Consider the following 24632-nt stretch of genomic DNA (forward strand, 5'->3'; position numbering starts at 1 on the left):
AATGACTATTGAATGTACATAAGTCTCAGGGTGTGCACCATGTCAATGTGAGTCAGGTCTAGAATAGTCAGGAATTCTTGTTTAATTGGGGTGAGATCAGGGGCTCAAAGGGGGCCAAGGAGGGACCTGTACCCCTTTCTTTCTCCTCCAGAACCGCTTTGGCAACACTGCTGCTTTTGATGTGTGCTTTGGCTCTTCGAGGCCAACTTTGGAATATGTTCTTGGGAGACCAACGGTTACTTGCCTCCAGGCAAAATCTCAATTCCCGGGATCCGACTCCTCTTTGATAGAATACTTTCGGGAGCAGATAACCACCCCCAATCCCCACTCTGCCTTACCCCTCCTCTAGTTCCTCCTCTCCTCCGTGAACCTTCTCTCTCTCTTCCATCTCTCTCAAAGATATTCACAAAGAACACTGACTGATTGCCTACATCTCTATATCAGTCGCTCCATTCACTTCAGCAGAACAGATGATAGCGATAACAGGGAGAAAGATGTATTGTGTTATGCATGTCCGGACCTTCTAGACTCATTCACCATCTGCTTTTAAATATATGAAATGATATTTAGTTTAATAAAAAGCACTTTGAGACAGAAAACATTACTCAAAATATACCAATTTTATTAAATTATGAATGAACTAAATTATTTTTACCCAAATACATTAATGAACACACATTAATGTGGCTTTTGTAGCTTACAATGTTAGATGTTATGTGTAATGGAAAATCTTAGTCAGATGGTTTTGCTTTGCTGTTTTTAATTTTTTTTAAATTTTTTACCCCCCTCTTTTTTGTGGTAACTATAAATCTGAAGCAGGGTACATTTGGTTAAGTGGTTGTTCTACATTGCTTAACTGGTTGTGCTATATTGGTTTTCTTTGGATTCAAGTGAAAAACTTAAAAAACCCAGGCCACAGATACATTAAATTTGAGCATGATATCATGCTTCTATCATAGCAAGCACATTTTATTTTACTTGAACTATGTGAAATGAGATCAGCATTAATAGTGTCTTAAGGGTAAATAATTTTCTCTCTAACAGACACATCAGTATAGCTTGTACAGCATAAAATGAACTCTATTGGACTTGACTTGTCGGCCACACACGCAGTCAGATTGAGTTTAAGAGATTAGAGTGTGATTTTCAACTGTGAAAAAAATCAGTTGCTGCCCCATTGATTGATGGTGAGCCCAGAAGGTCTTTTTTAACAGCCTAATTTCCCTGTATATTGATTATGTATATTGATTAGGAATATACTGGAGGCACAGTTTTCCTTTCGATGTTTGTGAACATCATGGTCTCACTTTGAGTCTTATTTCCCATAGACAGTTTCTACAGTATAATCTTGTAATTTTCGCCCTCCAGAGTATACCTGGCTGATCTATTGAAATAATGCAATGAGAATTAATTACTATAACTTAGAAAGACATTACAGATTCTTATTTTCAGACAACAAATGAGGATTTTGTTTAAACACAGATAAAGACTATTTGAATTGTCAGAGGATAATATTATAAAATATATATAAAAAAACACCTGTACCTAAATTCCTGTACTTAAAAGGAATCCCTGTTTCAAAGCATGATGATACGTGTTAAAGTATAGACTTTGACAATTAATCAGTGTAATGTAAAACATGTCTTAGTTTAACTCTCTTATTAATAAAAATTTCTTGTTTTTCTGGAAAATGATATGATTTAAATTTTAAAATTAAATCCATGTTGCTTATATAGTTCAAGCATACAACCTTAAATATTACATATATATATTTTAACATAAAACACACAAAACAAATATTTAGCAAAATATTAATTTCACTGACTAAATTGTTTATATATATATATATATATATATATAAACAATTTAGTCAGTGAAATTAATATTTTGCTAAATATTTGTTTTGTGTGTTTTATGTTAAAATGCAGGACAACCTAAGAAATTACAATGAATACTAATGAATTTGTGCTTGGCAGTCTAGAACCATTTGTGTAGATATATTGATTTAGTTTTTATTGTTTTGTTTGTTTCTCTCAAAGTTCTTGATGGTGAAGAATGTAAGTTCATTATTTAATATATGTTTCAATGCATTATTAAGAATAAACCCTTCTTTTATTTTAAAGAATACAATTTATTTTTATGCTTAAAATAAAATATGCGAAAGAACCATTTTAAACAAGCTTTGAATGTTTTGTGTTTTAGTTTCTTGTGTCATTTTCTCCTATACAGCATTTAGTTTACAAATCTTCAGAATCAACAAATCCTCTTTGTAAGAAGTTACTGCGTCCAAAGCTGTCTAAAAAAGTGTCCTTTTGAATGTTTTCTCGTTACCACTTTTCATTACAGTGTAAGTTACACATTTTATATAGAAATAAAAAATTACACTTACAAGTTGCAAGTTGTAATTAACATAATCGCGCGCACATAGCCAACTTGTGAAGTGACCATTTCGTTTTCCCTCTTCAAACATGACTGCATCGTCTCAGGAAGGAGCGCTGGTATAATACCAGGAGAGAGGGAGGGAAAAGGGGGCAGAAGGAAAAAGAGGAGAGGTAGTGTGTCTGCTCTCCGAAAGGGAGGAGTCAGGCACAGGGAAAGGGCAGCTGAGGCTCTACAAATCAAATCTTCTTTCTCCGAGAAACTCTGCGTTACGCTCTTTACTGCGATAAACGTATAGAAGTTTAACGAGTCGCTGTACTTTTGTGTTTAGACTTAAGGTATGGGCAAAAAGACAGGGCGCTAGTTCAGTACTGGGCTGCTCCTGCAAAGCGCACATAGGACAGAGAGAGAAGACGAGGGAAAAAGGAAAAAAAGTCCGCAGAGCAGTTTTTGGAGTTTAAAGTGAAGAAGCCAAGAGTCTGTCTGCAACAAGCATCTGTAAAGCGAGCGAGAAGAAAGTCTTACGAGGAGAGGACAGAAAAGTTTCACAACAGCTGAACTAGTAAGTGGAAGTAGGCTAATGTACAGTTTTCTCAGCCTCTTTGGTTTCATGAAGTTTTGCGAACCGAAGAAGAGGGGGGGAAGAGTCATGTAAAATGTGAAATGCGATACTCCTTCCAGTCTGGTGCAAATGATTACATGCAATATAGGACAAAAAACACTATTGGCAGCGGTCGGTGGCTGTTTATTCGAGTTTTCTGCTCTATAGAAAGTTCGGCAGTGCTGTTTGACAAACTTTGCAACTTATTGTCAACCTTGCCCCTATTGGTCTGTTAATTTTTTTGTTGTTGAAAATGTCCATTTGATTTGCTTGTCACATTGATAAGTAGGCCTATCTGCAACCATCACAGTGCAGCTGGTTTCAGGGCAATGTGTCCTTGCAACAGTTTAAATAGCCTATTCTCAAATGCTTAAGTGAATTTTTATTGGAAATAGTTCTGAAGAAAAGTTAGGGGTCCCGCATAAGCGTTCATTTCCCTGAAGAACAGAAAGCAGAACGTAAGAATGTTTCTCGTATTTTCATATCGTTTCAAAAAAATTGAATTGTGTTAGAAAAAATAAATGTGGCTCTTTGATGTAATAGGGCGATCAAACATTTTAAGCTACAATAATTATGTGATGGTTGGCCTAATATGTAAAATATAGGCTATTCTATTTGCGTGGAATGTGTTTTAAAATTGAACACATTAAAATTGAAAACTTACGTTTATTTGCTGCATTAATTTCGCAAATAAAATCAAAGTTTCAGCCTGCTGCATGCTCATTGCTCTTTTATATTAATTGAATTTAATCAATGCTTAAGAAAACATCTCTGGAGACCGTTAAAATCGAGTAGGCTATAAATCACATAAATTATTGCGATAATTAAATAGATAGAAACAAACATTTCATGTGAATGGTGATTTATTTTTTATTTTTTAGAAATGTGACAATTATTACGTAGTAACTAATACGTTTTCGGCTCTCTACAGGGATAAAAATGCTAGGTTAGTAGCCTAAGTTAAATAATTGCGTAGGCTATGTTTCATTTTAAAAGACTAATGCTAATTAATAGCCAAGATGATATTAATGGAAATTATCATTATTTACTGTTTGGATGTTGTGTAAAGTTTTTGTGTCACAGCCTATATATTTGCTTTCAACTTTTTAAAACTTCACACACTGATACCGCGAAAGACTTGTTTGTAGTTTGTCGACGATGCTTCAGAACATCCGTGTCCCGCCAAACCCCTCCTGACACCTGCGCGCGATTAACTGAGGACATAGAATCTCACATTTAAATTCAAAATTCAACTGTTCAGTTAAACGTTTCGTCACACTTTGACCGTTAATGTTACGTTTTTTTTTTTTTTGTGCAAGCTTGTACTGATTAACAGTAGCTAATGTATTTACATGATATTGTTTTTGGAGGAATTATAATTTATTACAATAACATGCATTTAAAGTGTAAAGTGAAGCCTGCTTGACGATTTTTTTTGGCCATCAAACATAAATGAGCTCTGCCTATATTGCGTGTTTGATGTTTGCTTTTCTTCTCTTTTATCATTATATTTTTTACTTTATTGCATTTGCCTTTTATGTACAAGAGTTGTTTCTTAGTGAATTGTCTCTATTGAAATCTGTTGACCCAATGCTGTATTGAACACATAAAATGCTAAAAGTCAGGTATGTAAAACTTTCTTATATGTTAAATGCAATCAATAATTTGTTATATTATAGGCCTACTCTTTGTAATATGTCAGTTATTAGGCTGTCCGGTGACCTATGAATTTGCATGACATGTCAAACAGGATAGAGAAATATGTCAAACAATCTGTAATCTGTCTTTCATGTCAAATTTACCAGTAGGCCATAACAGATAGTTATGCATTTTTTTTCCAGCCTTTACTCAATGTTGTAATGAAATAAGCATTCATTTGAGTTCTTCAATTCAAGCTCTGTGATGATAATAAGTCATTGTTCTCTAAAAAGACACAGACCTCAGTGCGATTAGAAAGAAAATCCACGGCATGAGTTTTCAAGTCAGTGTTTATCTCACGCTTCTATGTTTTGGGAACAAATTTGTACCTTGTTGCTTTAAAAATTAAAATAAATTGTTTAAAATGTAAACGATAAACTAGATATTATATAATTCAAACAGGAATTAGTAAAAAAGCTTAATTAAAAAAATAAAATATTTTTTTGGTTTAAAATCGAAAAATAGATTTGGTTATTGGAATATGAATTTCACTTGAGCTTTATAAATATCCTATATTTAAATGTTTATTGTTGCATTTATTGTTGCATTTGCTCAGTATGCATTACAGTCTTCATAAAATCTGTGTTTATACTATTATCAAAAATAATTCAATAAATATTTGCGTGCAATCCTTTGATCAAACAGGTGTTATTTTGCAAAAAAAACACTTGCCTAATCATGATTTATTCACCCTCACTCGTGAGCAGAGTAGACCAGATTAAAAAAGAGTTCATCTGATCAGAGTCACTCATCAAACTGGAGTTTATCACACTTCATACATGCAAGGCTGCATTTCAGAACAGAATGTTAGCAGATCACTCTTGCCTTTTCTTGCCCGCTGTACTGAGGGCACTGTGTCACCAGCTAATATTAACAAGTGGAGATGACATACGATTATCCTCAATGTCATCCCACCCCCTCCTTCCACTTACTGCATGTGCATAAAACCCTCAGATTAGGCCCGACGTTGGAGAGGGATGCCTGTATCCTTCACCCTCAGGGTGCGTTAGCATCCTAAAGCAACTCTACCTGTCATTAGGTGCATGTGGGAATGAGATGACTAACAGGGGGGCATTGAGATGCTAATGCAGGTTTGAATAGCACTGTGTTTATTGTCCAAACCAATAAGGAACAAATGAATGGGAAATTTGTGTGTCTCTGCGAGGCCGATAGCAGATTGCTATCCTGGAGGTGCTCTCAGGAGCTTTTTTTTTTTCATGCTATGGTTTGTGTTGCAGCAGTTAAGAGTTTTTTTTACAAGTCTCGGAATCCAGGTCGGGCTGATTGCTTTTAAGTAGAGTTATTTGTTATGATAGATCTGTAGCGGCATGAGGTGACAACTAGGCTTTTTGCTCATAATCAAGAATCTAACTCCCTGATCTGTTGGAAATTTGTATATCTTGGAGTAAAATGCATTTTTCCCCCTCAAAGTATCCGATGTATTTGGCCATATTTAGCATTTTTGACCCTAACAAGCAGCACCTGATCTAAAATTGCCCGTAAACCTTTGTTGTGCGCTACTGTGGCGCTCTGCTTCCACAAGCCAGTTCTTTCAACTGAAACCTCTCACTTTGATGATTCTCAACTTTGATACGTTCAACATCAAATAAAATGGACACAAAGAGCAAGAAAGAGAAAAGGGAAACAAGTGAAAGCGAGTAATTGAGAAAAAGAGGCGATGCTCTCGAGCTGTTGGCCGCGTCGGATCAGAAGTTGAGCTGTTGTGGAAAAGTAGAGACACGTCAAAAGTGTTCGTCTATATTTGTGTCTCAGTGGAGGGGGTCTCTAGCTTTGTAGGGGGCTTGCTCTCAAGCTCTCTCTTTTTCCTTTTCTCTTCACCCCCTTCTAATCCCCAGGCCCAGTCATCCCTTCAGGGCATGCCTCAGATCTGCCTCTATGTCAGGACGACCCCTTCCTTCTCTTCTTTCTGTTGCCCTTTCTCTCTTTCTTTTTGCTTTATCTCCATTACCATTTTATATTTTACTATTTTTACACTTTCTTTATATATATATATATATATATATATATATATATATATATATATATATATATATATATATATATATATTGTTCCTCTGAAAATATATGGACATGTTTGGACACTTCAGCCACACTTGAATGTACAACATTTATGAATATCATTTTGTATAAGATACAAAATATCATACCAAGACCTTTTCTCCAAACTAACTTCACTTTTCAAAGCCATTTTTTTTCCAAATTATTTTTAATCAATTGGTCCCAGCATGAAGTAATTTGTCCTCTAGTTCATAGAGGTGTTCTAGCTGTGTGTAATTTATCACATTGACTATGAACATGTTACACTAATGTTTGACAATCAGAAAGTGTCCAAGTGACCTTAATTTAAAGCAATAAATTGTGTGATCATTTAAAGTTGGCATGAAATAAAAATGAACCCTTTTCCAAATGCATTCTATAGATCGTATTGTGGAGGATTTGTATGTTTCATGTTAAAAAATTGTTTTGACCTCGTAGTGTTTAATCAAAATATCATAACTGGACCTTCTGGTGAAAATGGCAGACTTCTCTCTGTTGATGCATGCAGGACTTCTACAGGCCATTTAGTCTGCTCAAACCTGTTTTCTGCTAGCTCTGAGCTTTTGGAGCCTCTGTTTCTTGCACTTTCATATTCTATTTTTCATTCTCAGTTTGTTCTCTCTCATTCACATACAGCTTTGTAGGCTATCACATGAAATGAGCAGGTTCATACCAAAGTATGAGAGTGACAGACTGGCTGGCTTCTGGAAACTCAAAATTGACCTGCGAATTAGCCTGGTCATTTACCCTTTTAGAGAAGCGTTAGCAATGGCAGAAAAAACAAGCGAATTCACCAGAAAAGAGAAGTTCTCGAGAAATGCTATTCTTAAGCAGATCTTCAGCTTGCCATGCATGTTAGCTTAACCATTAGGCCTGTTAACCAGCATAAACCAGTCTCAACTTCCAGAGAAATTCATGCTGGTCTTTTCAGGCAGGGTGCTACTCGCATAGATGTGTGTGTGTGTGTGTGTCATGGATAAAGCTAATGTTTTCTTTTCTCAAGTAGGTAGCTGCAAACAAAACACATTGTGTGTTGGCAATAACTTCTTGGTTTGCCTCTTTAATTTGCCATCTGTTAAACCATATGTAAACCTGTGTGTGAAGTGCAGCAACAAGAGAACTAAGTACTTCCCCATTTGGTGGCAGGGTGTGTTAAGGAGTTGTGACCGAGTGGTTGTGTGTGAATGGTTTTGGCTTTGATGTGAAGTATTTTGAACAAAAGTGAAAACACACACACATAGAGGGGACAGATAACATGGTCCTTCCATGTGATCGATGTCTTATCTCCTGCTCTGAGATTTTTAGCCATTTCAGATATGAATGAATGAATAAATAAATAAATGAAAATACAATTAAGCCAATGTTAACTGTAAAATGTAAACTATGTAAATACTTTAAAAAAAGAACATGCTAAGATTTTTAGAGCATTCCATTATTTCGGCTTTACATTAACCATTAAAACATATCAATTAAAAAAATTATATATTAAAGCATTCCATAAATAAATATGATTAAATAATAAAAAAAATTAAATAAGAAAAAAATTACAACTTTAATGACTTAACCTTCAAACCTAAGCATTCAACCCAAGGCCAGGGGAGTATCACTTAATATCAGATTCATATGTAGAAAGATAAAAACAGTCTGTGCCAGGGCATGTGTTCTCCCTAAATCCCTAAGTATAGCTCCTCTCATGTTTGCCTCTTCTTCCCTATGTTTTACACTCTTCTCTGTCCCCTTTGAGTACTTTAAAAGTAAATGTCAAAGCCTTTGCTTCCCTATTCCCTGAGATAAATAATGTCCCTATTTACAAAAACAAAAGAGGAGACTTAACTATATAAGCAAATTTCAGGCAGGCCTGAAAGACTCCCCCATTGTCATCACAGCATCTGAAGACTAATCGCTTTTTCTCATGCAAAGTGTGCTGGTTTTAAGGGCCAGGGCATAGATGGAGTGAGAGGGAGAAGGAGAGAGAGAGAGAGGGAGGGGGGGGGGGCTTTGTTTTAACAATACTCCACGGGGAACTTTGAAGGGGAGGCAGGGTCTATTGGAGGGGTCCCTCTCCCGCTGAACAAAGACCAGTTCCTTCTAAGCAAAAAGAAGGGGAGGGGATGGAGGTGAAAGTTTTACAGACTAGTTCCCTCAAGGAGATTTTGGAGTGGAGGGGAGCAGAAGGGAGGTAGAGAACAGGGTCTTTGGAGTCCTTGGTTGTTTATAACGATAATGTGTCACACTGTTAATTACAAATATGACACACCAACACTCAAGGGACAAGGAAGGAGGAGGAACAGAGGATAGGATTAGCGGTATGATGGTATGTTGTGGGACGGATGAAGTGTCAACCAGGAGAGGTTTTGTTATACTGTGGCTATTTTTACACATGAAAGTGAAAATAATAATAATAATAATAATAATAATATATAAATGACCGTGCATGAAATGTTCCCAAACAAGTTCAGTTAACTTTAGTTGTTTACGGTTGCTGAGCAACAGCGCAAGTTGTTGTGTTCATATAATGACACTGATGTGCATTTTACAATGATTTTGAATGTGGCTCAATATTGATATCATTCATTTTTTAATTGTAGCAGTTTTGTTATTACACAATGTAAAGCTGTTTTTTTTTTTTTTTGTAGTGACACCAGACTTATATTTTGTTTGCGTCCTATAAATATATATAAACTAATATATAATTACCATGTTATTAGAATTTACTCATTCTGCCCTACCCTAATAGAGGCAAACATTTAGAGAGAAACAGCAGGATAAATGTGCACATGGGCAGTAAAGGAGTTTTTGCCATACCACTCCAGAAGGCTGTTTTTATCGAAGGGGGCTCAGCTTGCTTGAGAAATACATCTTGTACATCTTATTCTTGTAGGAGGACAAGGTTAGACTATGAAATGTATTATTCAGTCACACACACACACACACACACACACACACACACACACACACACACACACACACACACACACACACACACACACACACACACACACACACACACACACACACACACACACACACACACACACACACACATAATCGGACTCTTTAGGTTGCCGGCTGGCTGCTCATGGCGGACAGCGAGCGTGCCGTGTGCCGTATAGTAAAGGCTCATCCAGCAGCCACAGTTAAGAGCGAAAGGTTCCATTTGTCAAAGGTGCTCGAGAGCGCTCCCCCTCTCTCGCTGCCCCGCAGTTTGGCGGCTACTTGCCGAAGTCATTGTCTGAGAGGAGGCAGGACATTACTCACTGCTGAGGGAGGGAGAAAGAGATTTGGGGCCCCAGGCAACCGGACTGACCGGGTTTATGAATGGGGAATTAGGTTTGCATACTGTGAGTTAGTTACTGTGACAGCAGAGCCCTTTAGCCTTGAACTTGACTGGGCTGATGTCCACCATATGAGGAACAGAAAGAGAGGAAAACAAATAGTGTGTGTGTGTGTGTGGTGGTGGTGGTGGTGGTGGGGGGTGGGTGGGTGGGGGGGGGGGGGGTAGTACTGTGTAGTGCATGATAATTCTAAAATGTCCAAAAGTGCATGTTTAAGTGCTTGTCTTGTGAAGTAAGTGGGTAGCTGACATGTGATAATTTTAGGAAGTTGACATGTACTGCAGTGTGACATGTTAAAACTAATTTAAACAGCATTTTATGTTTTTTAGATACAATCACGAAAGCATAATAATTAAATTACCTATATTATACGTTTTGTTGTAAAAAAAACTAAAAACAAACCTATATATATATATATATATATACAGTATATATACAGTATATATATATATATTATATTTTGTATGTATAAGTTTTAGTGTATGTTCACAATGTACTAGAGTTCACAAGAGTTCGGGATACTCATGATGTGGATGCTGCAAGATGTTAGCTTTTTGTAGGGAAATGTGGTGAAAAAGAAGAATGCAAAGTGGAAGAGAAGAAGGAAAGTGTCGAGACAGTTCGGAAGGCTGCAGAAAAAGAAAAGAGGGTAGAGAAACGAGGAGAGAGAGTTAAAGAGAGAAAGAGTTGAGCAGGAGTGTTTTTTCCTCTCAGAGCTCAGTGTAAGCTCACGTCTACCTCCCAAAGCTGCGTTCACAAAGAGATTTACAAGACAGGTCTCTACCGCCCTGCATTTCAAGTGTGTGTGTCTGTGTATGTAAGTCTTCCAACCTGTGTGAGTTATTTCATGCATATAAAGTGCATGTGAACAGAACACTGCAGATTTTCACATGCACATGCATATTATATTTCAGTATTTGCGCTGGCAGTTTATACAATTTCAGCAATGTTTACAATATCAGTATGTACAGTAATATGTGTTTCACCTGGGCAACGGGATACCTGGCACAGGCCTACTGATATACTTTTAATAGATTTGAATATGTCCTCTCATAAAAGCTTGAAAAACCTTCAGATGCTAGGAAATGTGTGTGTCGTGCATCATGTGTCGGCACTGTATTCAGGGGTACTTCCACATACAATAGGGGCTCCTTAGCTTTTAGAATTATTTATGTTGTTTGGCTTTTTGTGCTACAGTCAAAGCATTTGTCTCCTCCTATTAGACTGAATGACTCTACTGAACCCAACTGAAATCTCAACTCATCCCACCAAAATCCCCCTCCGCTACACTTTACGGACTACATAATGTCTTGATGGTCTGGATTGTGTTGTCGAATAATTTAAGAAAAAGTGCATTACTGTAAAGCAATATTTGTTACTTCGTGCATTGAAGTCAGCTGTTTAAAAAACGCATTGCTTCGCTTCAGAAGGCTCTATTAACCCCCTGGAGCCGTATGGATTACTTTTATGATGGATGTGCTTTTTTGGGCTTCAAAAAACAAGGTACCATTCACCTCCATTATAAAGCTTGGAAGAGCCAGGATATTTTTTTAATATAACTCCGATTGTGTTTGTCTAAAATAACAAAGTCATATACACCTAGGATGGCGTGAGGGTGAGTAAATGATGAGATAATATTTGGGTGAACTAACCCTTAAATAAACATATTTATTATACATTTAAATGATGTAATAATACATGTATAAAAACAAAGGAAAGAAAATAATAAAAAAATAATAATGATGATTAATTTGTGTGCATAGTTATGGAAAATGTTACTTGTTATTTTAATTATTTTATATATATTATATATATTTTTAAATTTTATACTTTTTTAACTAAATTGTGACTTTGGTCAACTAAGTTGTTATATATGTGAAATATAAATGTAAGAAAGAAAGAATGAAAGAAAGAAAGAAAAATAATTATACGATAAAACATTTTTTTTAATCACAATACAACCAATTCAAATGTGATATTTAAATCCTGGAGACAGGAGATGTGAACATTTTCCATCATGGTGAGGGAGCAAAGGCCTAAATGGCGGATACAATTTGCCTGCTGGTTAAACGCTGGGCATCCCTGGAAGTAAGTGGCATATGTTAATGGCGTAGATATTGGGAGTGTGTTTATATGATTAGCGAGTGAAAGGTCGAGATGAGAGTTGAGCAAGAGTGATTTGTCTTCTCACACAGCGAAAGGAGATCAATGCAAAGTGCCTCTCGCCTGCTCAACAAGCCATGTAAACTCATTAACTCGCTGAGACCTGTCCATGGTTTTACATACATACACACACACAAACGTGGCAAATCAGTGAAATTACATGTGTGAGATTAGGTTAACGTTTTAATGAGTGTGAGTGGGTGTCTGTGATTTTCTAATTTGATTGTGTCAAAGTGTGTATGGAGACAGTGGTTTACATGTGTGTGTTTAAGGGATAGTTGGGATTAATGGGTTTCTATCATTGCACAAATGTTTTGCACACCAGTCAGTGATTTATTGAGTAATTAGTCAGTCGTGAACTGCTTGGTAACTTCATGTTTAAAAGTGCATGTTCAGAGGATGGTGTTCACAAATGAATGTTCTCCTGCTATTAAAAATAAAGCTTCTTCAACGTTCTTTACAGTATTGTAGGTTCTTTTCTTAACAAGGGGTGGGAGGTTTGAGTTGTTGTTGTTGATGAAAGTTTGAAGATGTAACATTTCAGTTTCTTGGTTATTGAGTGGTTTTATGGAGAATTTCTTAGTGTAACATTAGAAGGTTCTTTTACATGGTAAATTCTAATTAGTTAACACCGTTTTTTCATATTAAACTATGTTATTCCCTTAACTAAGACAAGTTGATACATACCTCTCTCATCTCAGTGCGTGCACTTAATCGCTCTGGCGGTGACACTTTGATAGCACTTAGCTTAGCCCAGTATATACAATGGTATCTAACAGCAATAAATTTAGAAGTGACCAAACACATCAACGTTTTCCCTATTTAAAAACAGTTACACGAGTAGTTATACGACCAAGTATGGTGACACAAAATAAAACGTGGCGCTTTTCTAAGCGGGTTAAAAAAGATAACTATGATGTATGGCGGAATAGCACTTTCGGGAGTACTTCGACTCGGCGCAGTAAAAAGTCACGCCTGATCCTCTTCTCACTTGGCGCAGTAAAAAGTCATGCCTGATCCTCTTCCCACCGTATACAGCAGTGCAACGATCATTTCTGCACCGAGTCTATTTTCGCTGTGCTGCACGCGCTGAATTAAAGTGACAGCGCATGGTTCGTGGTCAAAATTAACACAGAATATGACATGAAAATATAATAATCTCACTATAAATGCATTTAATTAAATAAAATGTAGAAATCTCACCATAAATGTATTTTTGGACTTGCAGACTTCGAGTAGTTCTGTTTTCTCACACACACACACACACACACACACACACACACACACACACACACACACACACACACACACACACACACACACGCACACGCGCACACACACACTCACACACATACATACACGACTTGTTTAAATACATTTATGTTGTTAATAAATATCAATAAATTGTTGTTGTACCAGCAATATCTCCAAGTTTTGTTTTTCACTGTAGAAATCTCAAATGTCATGATTACTTGCCAATGCAAGAGAGTACCGGCACCTTTTCCCCCCCACTTCAAACACTGGTCGTAGTGTTATCCAATTGCGTGCAGTGAGATTTTCAAATGCATGCTTGGTGCCGCCCTCGAGCTGGGCGATTTTCATTAGTCGATGCCAGACCATTAATCTTTCAGATTTAGGTCTGGATTTCCAGGCTATAAAAACTTATGAATTAAGGTGTAAACAGGCCCTATGTTTGTGAGAACTATTGGTGCATTCAAGTCATGTCAGAAAGATTATATTTACGAGTTGAATGCACATGAATGCCACAACAAATTCTTAAACACGAGTGGGGAAACTCAGGATTTTCTTTAAGACCAGAGTTTACAAGTTGGGTGTGTGTCAGTTAGAAACAAGGCAGAACATCACAATACATTGTCAGGCTTTTTTATTCCCCCAAAAATAAGCTAATTGCCTGCACAAAATATGATAGCATTGTAATATAACAATATAAGATGTAACGATAAAGTTTACATGGGCTTCATAAAATAATTAAAAATATAAAAACCTGAAGCACATTCTTTGTTTTTAATTTTCTAGAAGTAGAGTTAAAAAATCGTGCTATTTTTTTTTGTGGTTAAATTAGAGAAGGTATACCGCCATCTTGCTCAGACGAAAAAGTGAACTGAATGCACCTGCCGGCCCAGGAGCACTTGAACGCACCATAATATGGTGGTTTGGATGGTGATGGTGAAGATAACGAGGGGTTGATATTGAGAACACAGGTGAAGTGAGACACAGCTCCTGCCTCCTCGCTGCTGCTCGTGTCTTTCTGTGTACCTGCAGATGGAAGATGTTTCTGAGTGTGTGTGGGGAGACGGAGAGCTGTTAGAAGTTTCCAGAATTCCCCCTGTGCCTGCCTTCCCAGTGCGTTTGTTCCACATCTTAGTTGCCCTCCTTCTGGCGGATTCTACAACTTTATCTGCCTCTGACTTACAGAGGATTACACACACACTCCAGTGCATGTAGGTACACATGCTTTGTTCCCCTCGCAGGTAGCGCAAGTGAATCAACTTTTACACACATGCACATACACTATCCTTCTGTTTATTATGGTAAATATCAGTCACATGCAGATGGGATTAATTAACAAAAACTTTACTGATTCAAAGATGTGGACATTTAGGATGTTGAAAATATACAGTATATTAAGTTGATAATATTGATGGATAATATTTAATTTTAATAAAAGAAACAAAACACTCAGGAGCACAAGATAAAGCTGGAGATATGGAAACCACATAATGCAACAAGAACAGACAAACTACAACTGAACCTAAGGGGTTTATACACACAAGGATAAATGAGGAACCAAAAAGACACATAATCAGTAACGAGGGAAACCAAATCAGTAACCAATGCCTGCTAACTGTGCGATTTCAGCAATGCTATAAGATCATTACAAATCACACTGTACGACATGGATCTAATAAACTCGGATACTACATGTATGTAGACTGTACGATGATGACACATATTGAATCGTAGGCTACAACGCAAGTGAGTATAGAAGAGTAGAATGTCATCAGCTTGCACTAGTGGTAAACAAATTGAGCAAGATGAATCGCACTTTGGCAACTGTGTTTTTTTATTGGCTAGTCAGTAGATGTAGGTTGTGGCAGCAAACACATTGTGAAATGATCAAGCTAAATTTCAGATTTTTTTTTTGACAGAAATTATCGCAGGGTATCTTTGGTCGCAAGACCGTGACAAGGATCATCTTTGAACCTCTCTCACTGTACGACATAGCACTGCCACAGAAATAGCCACGATTGGTCATCTTTCATCTGGGACAGCCCAAAATCATACAATGTGTACCGGTCATATGACAACCAAATGAATGGAGACAAACCAAAAAAAGGAACGTCTCGTTGCGTATGCAACCCTCGTTCCCTGAAGGAGGGAACGTAGACGTAGTCGACGTTGACTGAATGGGATCACGCTTAGGGAGCCTGTCATCTTCGAATAAGATGCAAGCTTTGCATCCACGCTCCTCCCCGCAGCGCGGGTATAAATACGGAAGTGGATGCACGCACCACTTGTTTTTCGCTGAGGAGCAGAGCGGAGCCCGGAGTCAGTGGTGGTCCAGCAATAGTGGCGAAGGGACTATGTCTCCGTTCCCTCCTTCAGGGAAAAAGGGTTGCATACGCAACCGAGACGTTCCCTTTCAGTCGTTCACATTCGACGCAGTCGACATCGACTGAATGGGATCACCCATGAAAACGCCACTGGAGCTGCCACCTTCCAGTGCCTAGACAAAAGCTTCCTGATTCCCCGCATTATTGAGGCGGAGATAGGACAGGGCTTAGGCCAGGAAAGTCACTGCTGTTCTGCAAGACCCACTCAGTTAGACTTTGATAACACTGGGAAAGCGTGCCCTTTTGATGGAAGGTGGGACGCTACGGAAGCCACATCCAGCCTGCAAGGAGGTAACATGTGGAGGATACACATATGGACTGGGCGAATAATCGGGCAGTACAACATATGGAATGTCACTGAGGTGGCTCCAGCCTATAACAGGGGGAGACTCAACCGACAGCGACAGCAGAGGAAACTCTGCCAAGGGAAAGACACAGGCTCGCTTCAGGGAGCCGTACCCTGGAGATGCCGTAGGGATCACAACATTTGGACCCAGCCTAGCACAAGTTCCACCAGTGCACACAAGTGGTAGGCCTAGCGGCAACCGGCTCGACACGTAGGCTATAGAATCTAGCGAACGTGTTAGGTGTCGCCCAGCCCGCAGGTCTACAAACATCTGTTACGCCCTTTTCACACATACTCCGTTTGCAGTGCGTATGCAGTGTGTATTTTTTTCCGTACCCATGTTAACAGGTTAGAGCTTTCACACTGCACGCGGATGCGGTCCGGCGATCCGTTCCAGGTGTGGTGCATATACAGCAGTGCAGAGATCGTTTACGCACAGAGTCTATTTTTATTGTGCTGCACGCGCTGAATTAAAGCGACAGCACATGGTTCGTGGTCAAAATGAACACAGATTGACATGAAAATGTAGTAATCTCACCATAAATGCATTTAATTAAATACTGCTATTTTTCAAAGTCATCTTTTTACTTTAAGACCTGGGTAAAGCAAGGAAAACAACATTTACTTCAACAAGGCGATCAACGACACTCGTCTCATTCGTGGAGGTGGAAAAACAAGTTCTTTGTGACATGCAAGATTTATTGTATACAGATTTAAATTATGCAAAAGAAAAGCTATGAGTCTGCTGTTTTTGTCAATTTAAAGTTTTAATTTAAAATGTTTGCAATTTTAATATAAGTAGCCTACATGGTTAAATATGTTACCACTTGCTTGAGCAGCTTAATATATATTCTATATATAGAAGTATTGCATTGAATAATACTTTGTTTAAATTGTGTTTAAACTTGAATACGTCTATTAAAGAGTGTATGTGTACAAAGAGAACTGCACTGGTGACAAAACTTTTTTTAAATAAAAGTTGCTGATAACTTATGGATTTGAAATACAAATAGTGAGTAAATGTGTTTGTGGTACAGCCGCGGATCAGTTGCGTACTGCAAACGCAGCATATGTGAAAGCACTATAGCACGTGCTGCTCCTGCACTGCATACGCACCGCAACACGCACCGCAAACACACTGCAAACGGAGTATGTGTGAAACGGGCGTTAGCGAGGCACCCTGTGCCAACGCCCAGGAAGCGGCTACACTCCGAGTGGAGTGAGCTCGCAGTCCCAGGGGACAAGGTGCATCTTGGGACTTATATGCCAAGATGATGGCATCCACTATCCAGTGGGCCAACCTCTGCTGGGAGACAGCCTTTCCCTTCTGTTGGCCTCTGTAATAGACGAAGAGCTGATCCGAGGTCCTGAGGGTTTGCGTTCTGTCCACATATAACCGCAAGGAGCGAACGGGACAGAGAAAAGCCAGGGCTGGGTCTGCCTCCTCTGGGGGCAGCGCTTGCAGGTTCACCACCTGGTCCCCAAAGGGAGTGGTTGGAACCTTGGGCACATATCCAGGCTGGGGACTCAGGATAACGTGAGAGGTAGCTGGCCCGAATTCCAGGCACGATTCGTCGACCGAAAATGCATGGAGGTCCCCTACCCTCTTGATAGAGGCCAAAGCAAGCAGGAGAACTGTTTTTAAAGACAGGACTTTTAACTCAGCTGCCTGCAGTGGCTCAAAGGGTGGTCTCTGCTGTGCGGTCAGCACCAGAGACAAGTCCCAAGAGGGTATAGAGGGTCTAGATTCAGTCTCCTCGCTCCCCTCAGGAACCTGGCGATCAGGTCGTGCTTTCCCACGGATCTCCCATCCACTGCATCGTGATGTGTGGCAATAGAGGCAACATACACTTTGAGAGTGGAGGGACAGCCCTCGCTCCAACCCATCTTGCAGGAAAGAAAGCATGGCACTGATCGAACACCTTCGGGGGTCTTCATGGTGAGAAGAACAGCACTCAACTAACAGGAGTCTCCACTCTCCCTGGGCAACAGGCTGTCGTGAGAGCTCATCTGTGGCATGATTGAGCAGGCCGGGAATATAAGTGGCACCAAGCGACCTCAGATGCTTCTGACTCCATAGGAGGAGGTGGCGGGCGAGTTGCGACATGCGACAGGAGCGTAGACCACCTTGATGGTTGATGTACGCAACGGACCAGACTTTGGGAGCCTGTCATCTTCGAATAAGATGCAAGCTTTGCATCCACGCTCCTGGATGCAACAGCTCCCACGCTGTTGCTGTCGGTTGAGTCTCCCCCCTGTTTTAGGCTGGAGCCACCTCAGTGACATACCATATGTTGTACTGCCCGATTATTCGCCCAGTCCATATGTGTATCCTCCACATACACACTGTTGTCCGCACGGACCAGAACATGCTTGCCGAGCAGCAGCATTTTGAGGCGTCTCAAAGCAAGGTGTACCCGGGGGCCCATCCAGATCCTCACTACTGCATGCCCGTTGTACGTGGCCCCCCAGCCGGTGTTGGAGGCATCTGTGGAGACCACAGCATGCCTGGACACTTGATCTAGGAGCACTCCGGCCTGGAGAAACAAAGGGTCTGACCACGGGCTGAGGGTTTGGCGGCAGGCCGGGGTGATTGTCACACGGAACGTGCCGCTGTACCACGCCCACCTTGGTCGTGAAGCCAGTGCTGAAGCGGTCTCATATGGAGCAAACCGTGAGCGAGCTTCGTGAAGAAGCAGGACAACACGGCCAGCCTGAAGTGTAGGACTTTGTACTGATACGCTTGACCCTCGAACGCGAAGCGCAGGGATGGCCTATGTCGCGGCAGGATAGAGACATGAAAGTACGCGTCCTTCAGGTCAATCGCTGCGAACCAATCTCGGGGACGGATGCACTCGAAAATGACCTGAAGCAATGCCAAGGCATGCAAAGAGGAGACGGCTTGCCCACAGGCTTTGTAAGCTCTGTCTGTAAGAACAGACGAGAACTCACAGGCCTGAGGGGGGAGACGAGGATCCTCCGTCAAGGGTAGTGAGTGGGGAGGAGCTATCCAGGCAGTTTCTGTCTTGACCTCAACACAGAGACCGTCATATTCCCGCAATGGGAACATGAACCATCCACGAAAGCTTCTTCAGCGAGCAGTAAGCCCAAACACCTGATGCAACAATTGTGACCGTCAGAGGAGGACAGGGAATGACTGCATCCAGAAACGCACGGTGGAATGACATCTTGAAAAAGACGCAAATCGCACCCGTGTTGCTCTTTCAGGAAATGAAAAAAACCCTCACCAGTGCCGGAGCACACAGGGAATGATCGCGGCAACACTGACAGGGATGGTGCAGTTACACAAAATGTAATTTTTTTAGGCTATTTTCTGTACATGTTACTACCAACTTTACTGTATTAAAGTATAGATTTGGGCAATAATGTTAGTCCTGTTAGAGTTCGATTCATTTTTGTGAATCAAACAGATTAAATTAAAATTCAATTTAAAATAATGATTACAGTTTTCATTTCACTCAGAAATGTTCACTGATGTCCCTGTGTGACAAATTGTATTAGTTTTATTAAAATGTCAGTAAATATAACCTTAAATATAAACATATACATGCACATACGTACATTTATTTTATTTATTTTACACATAACATTTTGAATCTAGAGTTCTTGGCAACATTGACTGTTTGGCTTGAAAATAAATGCATCTGCATATTATATGTTTTAACCTTCTTCACAATATAACATTTATTAAAATATGTAGATATATTTTTTTGCCTCATACTCTTAATTTTGTACAGTATATTTTGGCCATCCATGTCTCATTATGCAGTCTTCACTTTTTTGTTTCATTATTATGTAGCACCTGAAAAAATAAAATAAAAATAAAAATAAAAATAAACTGAGCTTGCTTGATAAGAGTCAACAAAGAAAGCAACAATATAAAAACTAAGCAAACAACATATAAGTATATGAACGCCAGTATACATTAATTTATGGAAGTACAATTGCTAGAATATATGATTGAATAGCTTCTGAAAAAGTGCCCATTCCAGACATGAAGTCATTTCTAAAAGTCTCAGCTCATGCTCCTTTCTTCACCCTCTCTTCTAACCTCTCAACATCCCGCTTTCAGAATTTTCGATAACTTTATCTGGCCTAATTTTCAGAGGTTTACCATCCTACTTTAGCTTTTCTTCCACACTCTCTTTATCTTTGTTTATGTTAAATCTAATGCATTCCTTTTTCCTGACCTTTCCTCTCTCTTCTGCTCTCCTCCATTCATCTTTTCCTCCCTCCATCTCGCTTCCACTTTTTTCATTTTGCATTCACCCCCATACTGTAGGATGACTTCATCTAGTCTAATTTCTGGGTTGTAATAAGCTGTAAATGGTGTGGCCTGGCAGGGCCTGTATAGGAATTAATAAGAGCTAATAAAGCGTGCCTGTGGGGGTAGCAGCCTGTCTTTAAGTAAACATTATGACTTCTCCAGGGAGGCTGTTTGCAGCGTGGGGCTGTTAAGAGACTGGGCTCTGGCTTGATGAATCATGAAGCCACGAGATAGATAATTTGCCCCTTGATTCTACACCAAATAAGGCCTTTCTTCTTTGACTGTCTGATTGGATAGGCAAGCGCGCATGTGTGTGTGTGAACATATGATGAATCATGTATATCTGGTGAAATTTGGTTTGAGGAGTAACTGACACTGTCTGATAAGAAAAAAAATGAATGAACCTGCTTTTGTCTTTTGCTTTTCCTGATTCTAAGAGCCAAGGGATTTCATGTGCAGCTTCAGTAGATAGTTAAAATTCACTAAAACGGCTATCTAAATGCAAATCTGCATATCTAATTGAATAAAACAAAATAATCAATAATATTAAATAATCATAGAACAAATAATAGTAATTAAATTAAATGTCATATATAAATGTTGTATAAGTTGTTTAAACAAAATATCAATAGGATAGCAACAATAGTAATGTTGTAAAAAAACTTAAAGTTAAAGGTATAGCGGAGGATCTTTCCAAATTTTAGATAAGACCCGCCCTCTCCACTTTTTGAAAAGTTTGATTGATTCACCAGAATGATTGACAATTAGGAGGACCAATAGTATAGGTTACCCACCAGGAAGTAAAACATCCTCCGCTATACCTTTAACAAACAATATCAAAAATGGATAAATAAAAAAATATATTAAAAAAAAATATATATAGGCTATTTTAAAGAATTTGTAATAAATAAATTTGTTATATAAGTTGTTTAAACAAAAAATGCCAATGTTGTACAAAAACTGAAAATTAATCATCAATAATAAACAATCATTTTAATAAATAAATGTTTCATAATTGATAAATAAAACGTGACATTATTTTGCAGTGTGAAATTCTAAGTCTCATGAGCAATATGAAAGAGCAACATCTGAGCTATTTATTTATTTAGGTAGTTAGTTTGTTTGTTAGTTAGTTTGCTGTTAGCAAGTTAGTTAAGATCAACTGATGTATAGCCATAGTAGAGCTGTTAGATGTATGTGGGTCTCTAGTTGTAAGTGAGCCGGTGTTCAGAGGTACAGTACCTGTTGTGAGTTACTGTGAGGTACTTAGATGTGACAGGTACTGAGGTGTGCTCTGAGTCCCTGGAGAGATAAGCGTAAGACCCCCCCCCCCCAAAAAGAAAAAAGCCTTAGCAGCCTAACCATAGCTATGTTTGATCTCAGTCAATGCAAGCATTGTGTGTGTATGAGATGGAGAGAAAAAAGGGAAGATGGGCAGGCTGGATGCTTTGCAAAGGAAACCCTCTTACTTACTCCTCAGCTTCCTGAACTTCACATTCACACACCACAAAACACAAACACTGGATGGAAAATTGGGGGGGTGTCTCTCCTCCAGCAAACTTCCAGATGCTTAGTGTGCTGTCAGATGTCAGATTTGTGTATGGCATGTGGCTCTCTTGTGTTTTGACACATACTGTAGGGGAAACAGGGGCAGTTTTACTGTAATGAATATTACATATCATGGTTAAAAAAAAAAAAAAAAACTATTTAACATTACCCCTGTTATTGCTCAGTACATATATGTATATAAAAGATACAGTTCAATATATATATTGATGCTATTGGGGCATGTTGTCACACCATGGCATAAGTTGCTATGATGGAACAGCCTATTATAGCCTTTTCAACAAAATTTATAGATGTAACAAATATTATTTATATTAATTATTTATTTATTTTGTATATATCTATATATACCTCACCAAGGCTACATTTATTTGATAAAAAATGCTGTAAAAATAGCAATATTGTGAAATATTATTACAATTTAAAAAAACTGTGATAATAACTAAACACCAATCAGCATATTAGAATGATCTCTTAAGACTCCTTTGATACTAAAGCCTGGAATAATGGATGCTCAAAACTGAGCTTTGCCATCACAGACATAATCACATTTTAAAATATATTACAACTGAAAACAGTTATTTTAAATTATAATTTTTTGTATTATAGATTTTGTGTATCTTCAATCAAGTAAAATTAGCCTTGGCAAGCAAGAGACTCCAAAAACATCATGAAATAATTAAACAAACTTAATTTTTCCAAACTTTTTCCCTGAAGTGTATATGTTAATATTAATATTTGCATTATTTAAAATATATTATTTAAATATGTATATTATATAGATATTTATATTTCATGGTTGACGTTTTTGCAGCATCGACACTGTTATTGAACTGAATGGAATCAACATTGAACTGAAGTGAATAATGACACTATTGTCCAGGGGCGTCATGCAAGCCAAAATTCTGGGGGGGCACAATCTGAGACGTTGCAATTGTTTTGACGGGTGATATGGATCATGTTAGGAGGGGTCAGGGGGTTTCTCCCCCTGAATTTTTTTTTAATTCTGGCTGCTAAACATACCATTTCAATGCAGTTTGGGAGGGACAGAAATAGCCTACCTTAATGGAGCTAGCAGCAACTCTCCTCTATCTGAGGACTAAGTTAAAGTATCTATTTTGTAATGTTTATGTAAAAGACAGGTTGATGAAAGAACTGCAAGCTCAAATTCAAAAGCTTTTGAAGTCTACTTCATTAAAGCATGTTTACACACACACTTACTGTACACTTAGGCCTACTACACATGATTTTAAAAACAGTACCATTGCAGTTTTTATGTAATGATAATTTGGTATGTGACCTAAGAACGATCTTACAGTCTGACTTTGTGGTGCTCTGAAATTAAGCTATTTTAATATTAATATGTGATGAAGGACTTTGAAAGAAGTTTGACAGATTTCAGTGCTGAATAAGGTTAACACTACCCCGTTTATTTGAAAATGGTTAATATTTGACAGAAATGTAAAAAAGTAATCAAATCAAATGTAATATGTAACATTACTTTAGTAAAATCATTGAAATACTGTAGTTACACTGCTCATTATTATATTTTAAATAAGGAACTTGTAAAGAGTAATTTAGAGCTGCCTGATCCGTGAATAACCGTGAATAACAGTCTATGGGAGAAACATCAAGTCGATGCCTTGATAACGTTAGGTTGGATTTTGCAGTTAGCCTACAACAAATTTAACACCCTCGTTTCTATGAAACTGAAAACAATTGAACCAGCTGGAGACTTTGACACAAGACAAAACAGAACAGATGTTTCAAAACCGATCAGATAACGTTACTATGGCTTTGTATGGCAGTAACGTTAGCCAACTAGTTTACGGTTAGACTAGGCTAGCTATCGATAACGTTACACTGACACAACTTAAGTTAATGCTCTGAATTCGCAGCTAATATCAAATCCATAACTTTTTGATCAAGTTAAAATTTCCAGGTTAACCACAAATAATCCCACTACTACCTTTTAATATCATCCGATAACTAATTCAATGCCGATTTGTTGCTTTGCCCACTTACCACTTCAAGACCATCTGTAAAACATTGCCAGCTCAACGTGCGAGACGAGTGAGTTGCTTGAACATACACAGCAAAGATTCTAGAGCGCTACGCGCGTAGCGCTCTAGATTTGATATACACAGACACCATATTAGGAAAAAGGGGCGGGCTGATGCATAGCTGACCGATTTTTTACACATCTAGAAGAATACATTTGAGTCGTTATAGGCTCTGGTATATTATGGAGCATAATAGGAATAAAGTTGTGACAAAAAAAATTATCAGGGAGGAAAAATCTGAGGGGGCACGTGCCCCCTCACTTTGAATGGGCATGACGCCACTGCTATTGTCTTCTGTAGAGCTGCTTATAGCTGATATTAACTCATTACATAATTTGATGAACTTTACACAGTTGTATTGAATCAACACGTGACACTATTGTTTTTTTTTTTTTGCTGCTTTACATCAGAATTGAATTCTGATTGCATCATTGATAATTATTTTCCTGTTTATCACTGTAAAGCTGCTTTGAAACAATCTGAATCGTATAAAGTTGATG

At 38.4% G+C, this 24632-nt stretch overlaps 2 protein-coding genes across 3 annotated transcripts in view; one reads left to right on the forward strand and one right to left on the reverse strand.

Moving 5' to 3' along the window:
• The first annotated feature begins 2571 nt into the window (after positions 1-2571).
• Positions 2572-24632, forward strand: part of gli3 (GLI family zinc finger 3) — a 181699-nt gene continuing 159638 nt past the window's right edge. Inside the window, exon 1 of the mRNA XM_082183977.1 lies at positions 2572-2941. The gene's annotated coding sequence lies outside the window, so the exon portion shown is untranslated. The remainder of the gene's footprint in view (positions 2942-24632) is intronic.
• Positions 11482-19783, reverse strand: LOC309509361 (uncharacterized protein). Of its 2 annotated transcripts, none has more exons than XM_082184014.1 (2): positions 13556-19783; positions 11482-13475 (listed from the first exon to the last, which is right to left on the reverse strand). In XM_082184014.1, exon 1 carries the CDS (start codon positions 18320-18322, stop codon positions 17297-17299), a length of 1026 nt encoding a protein of 341 aa, XP_082040140.1. In that variant the 5' UTR covers positions 18323-19783; the 3' UTR covers positions 11482-13475; positions 13556-17296. The 2 variants fall into 2 exon arrangements, with proteins under 2 accessions (XP_082040140.1, XP_082040139.1); XM_082184013.1 differs by having other exon boundaries at positions 13550-19783.

Source organism: Leuciscus leuciscus (assembly GCF_965113295.1).
Source record: "Leuciscus leuciscus genome assembly, chromosome: 11".
Classification (NCBI taxonomy): Eukaryota; Metazoa; Chordata; class Actinopteri; order Cypriniformes; family Leuciscidae; genus Leuciscus; species Leuciscus leuciscus.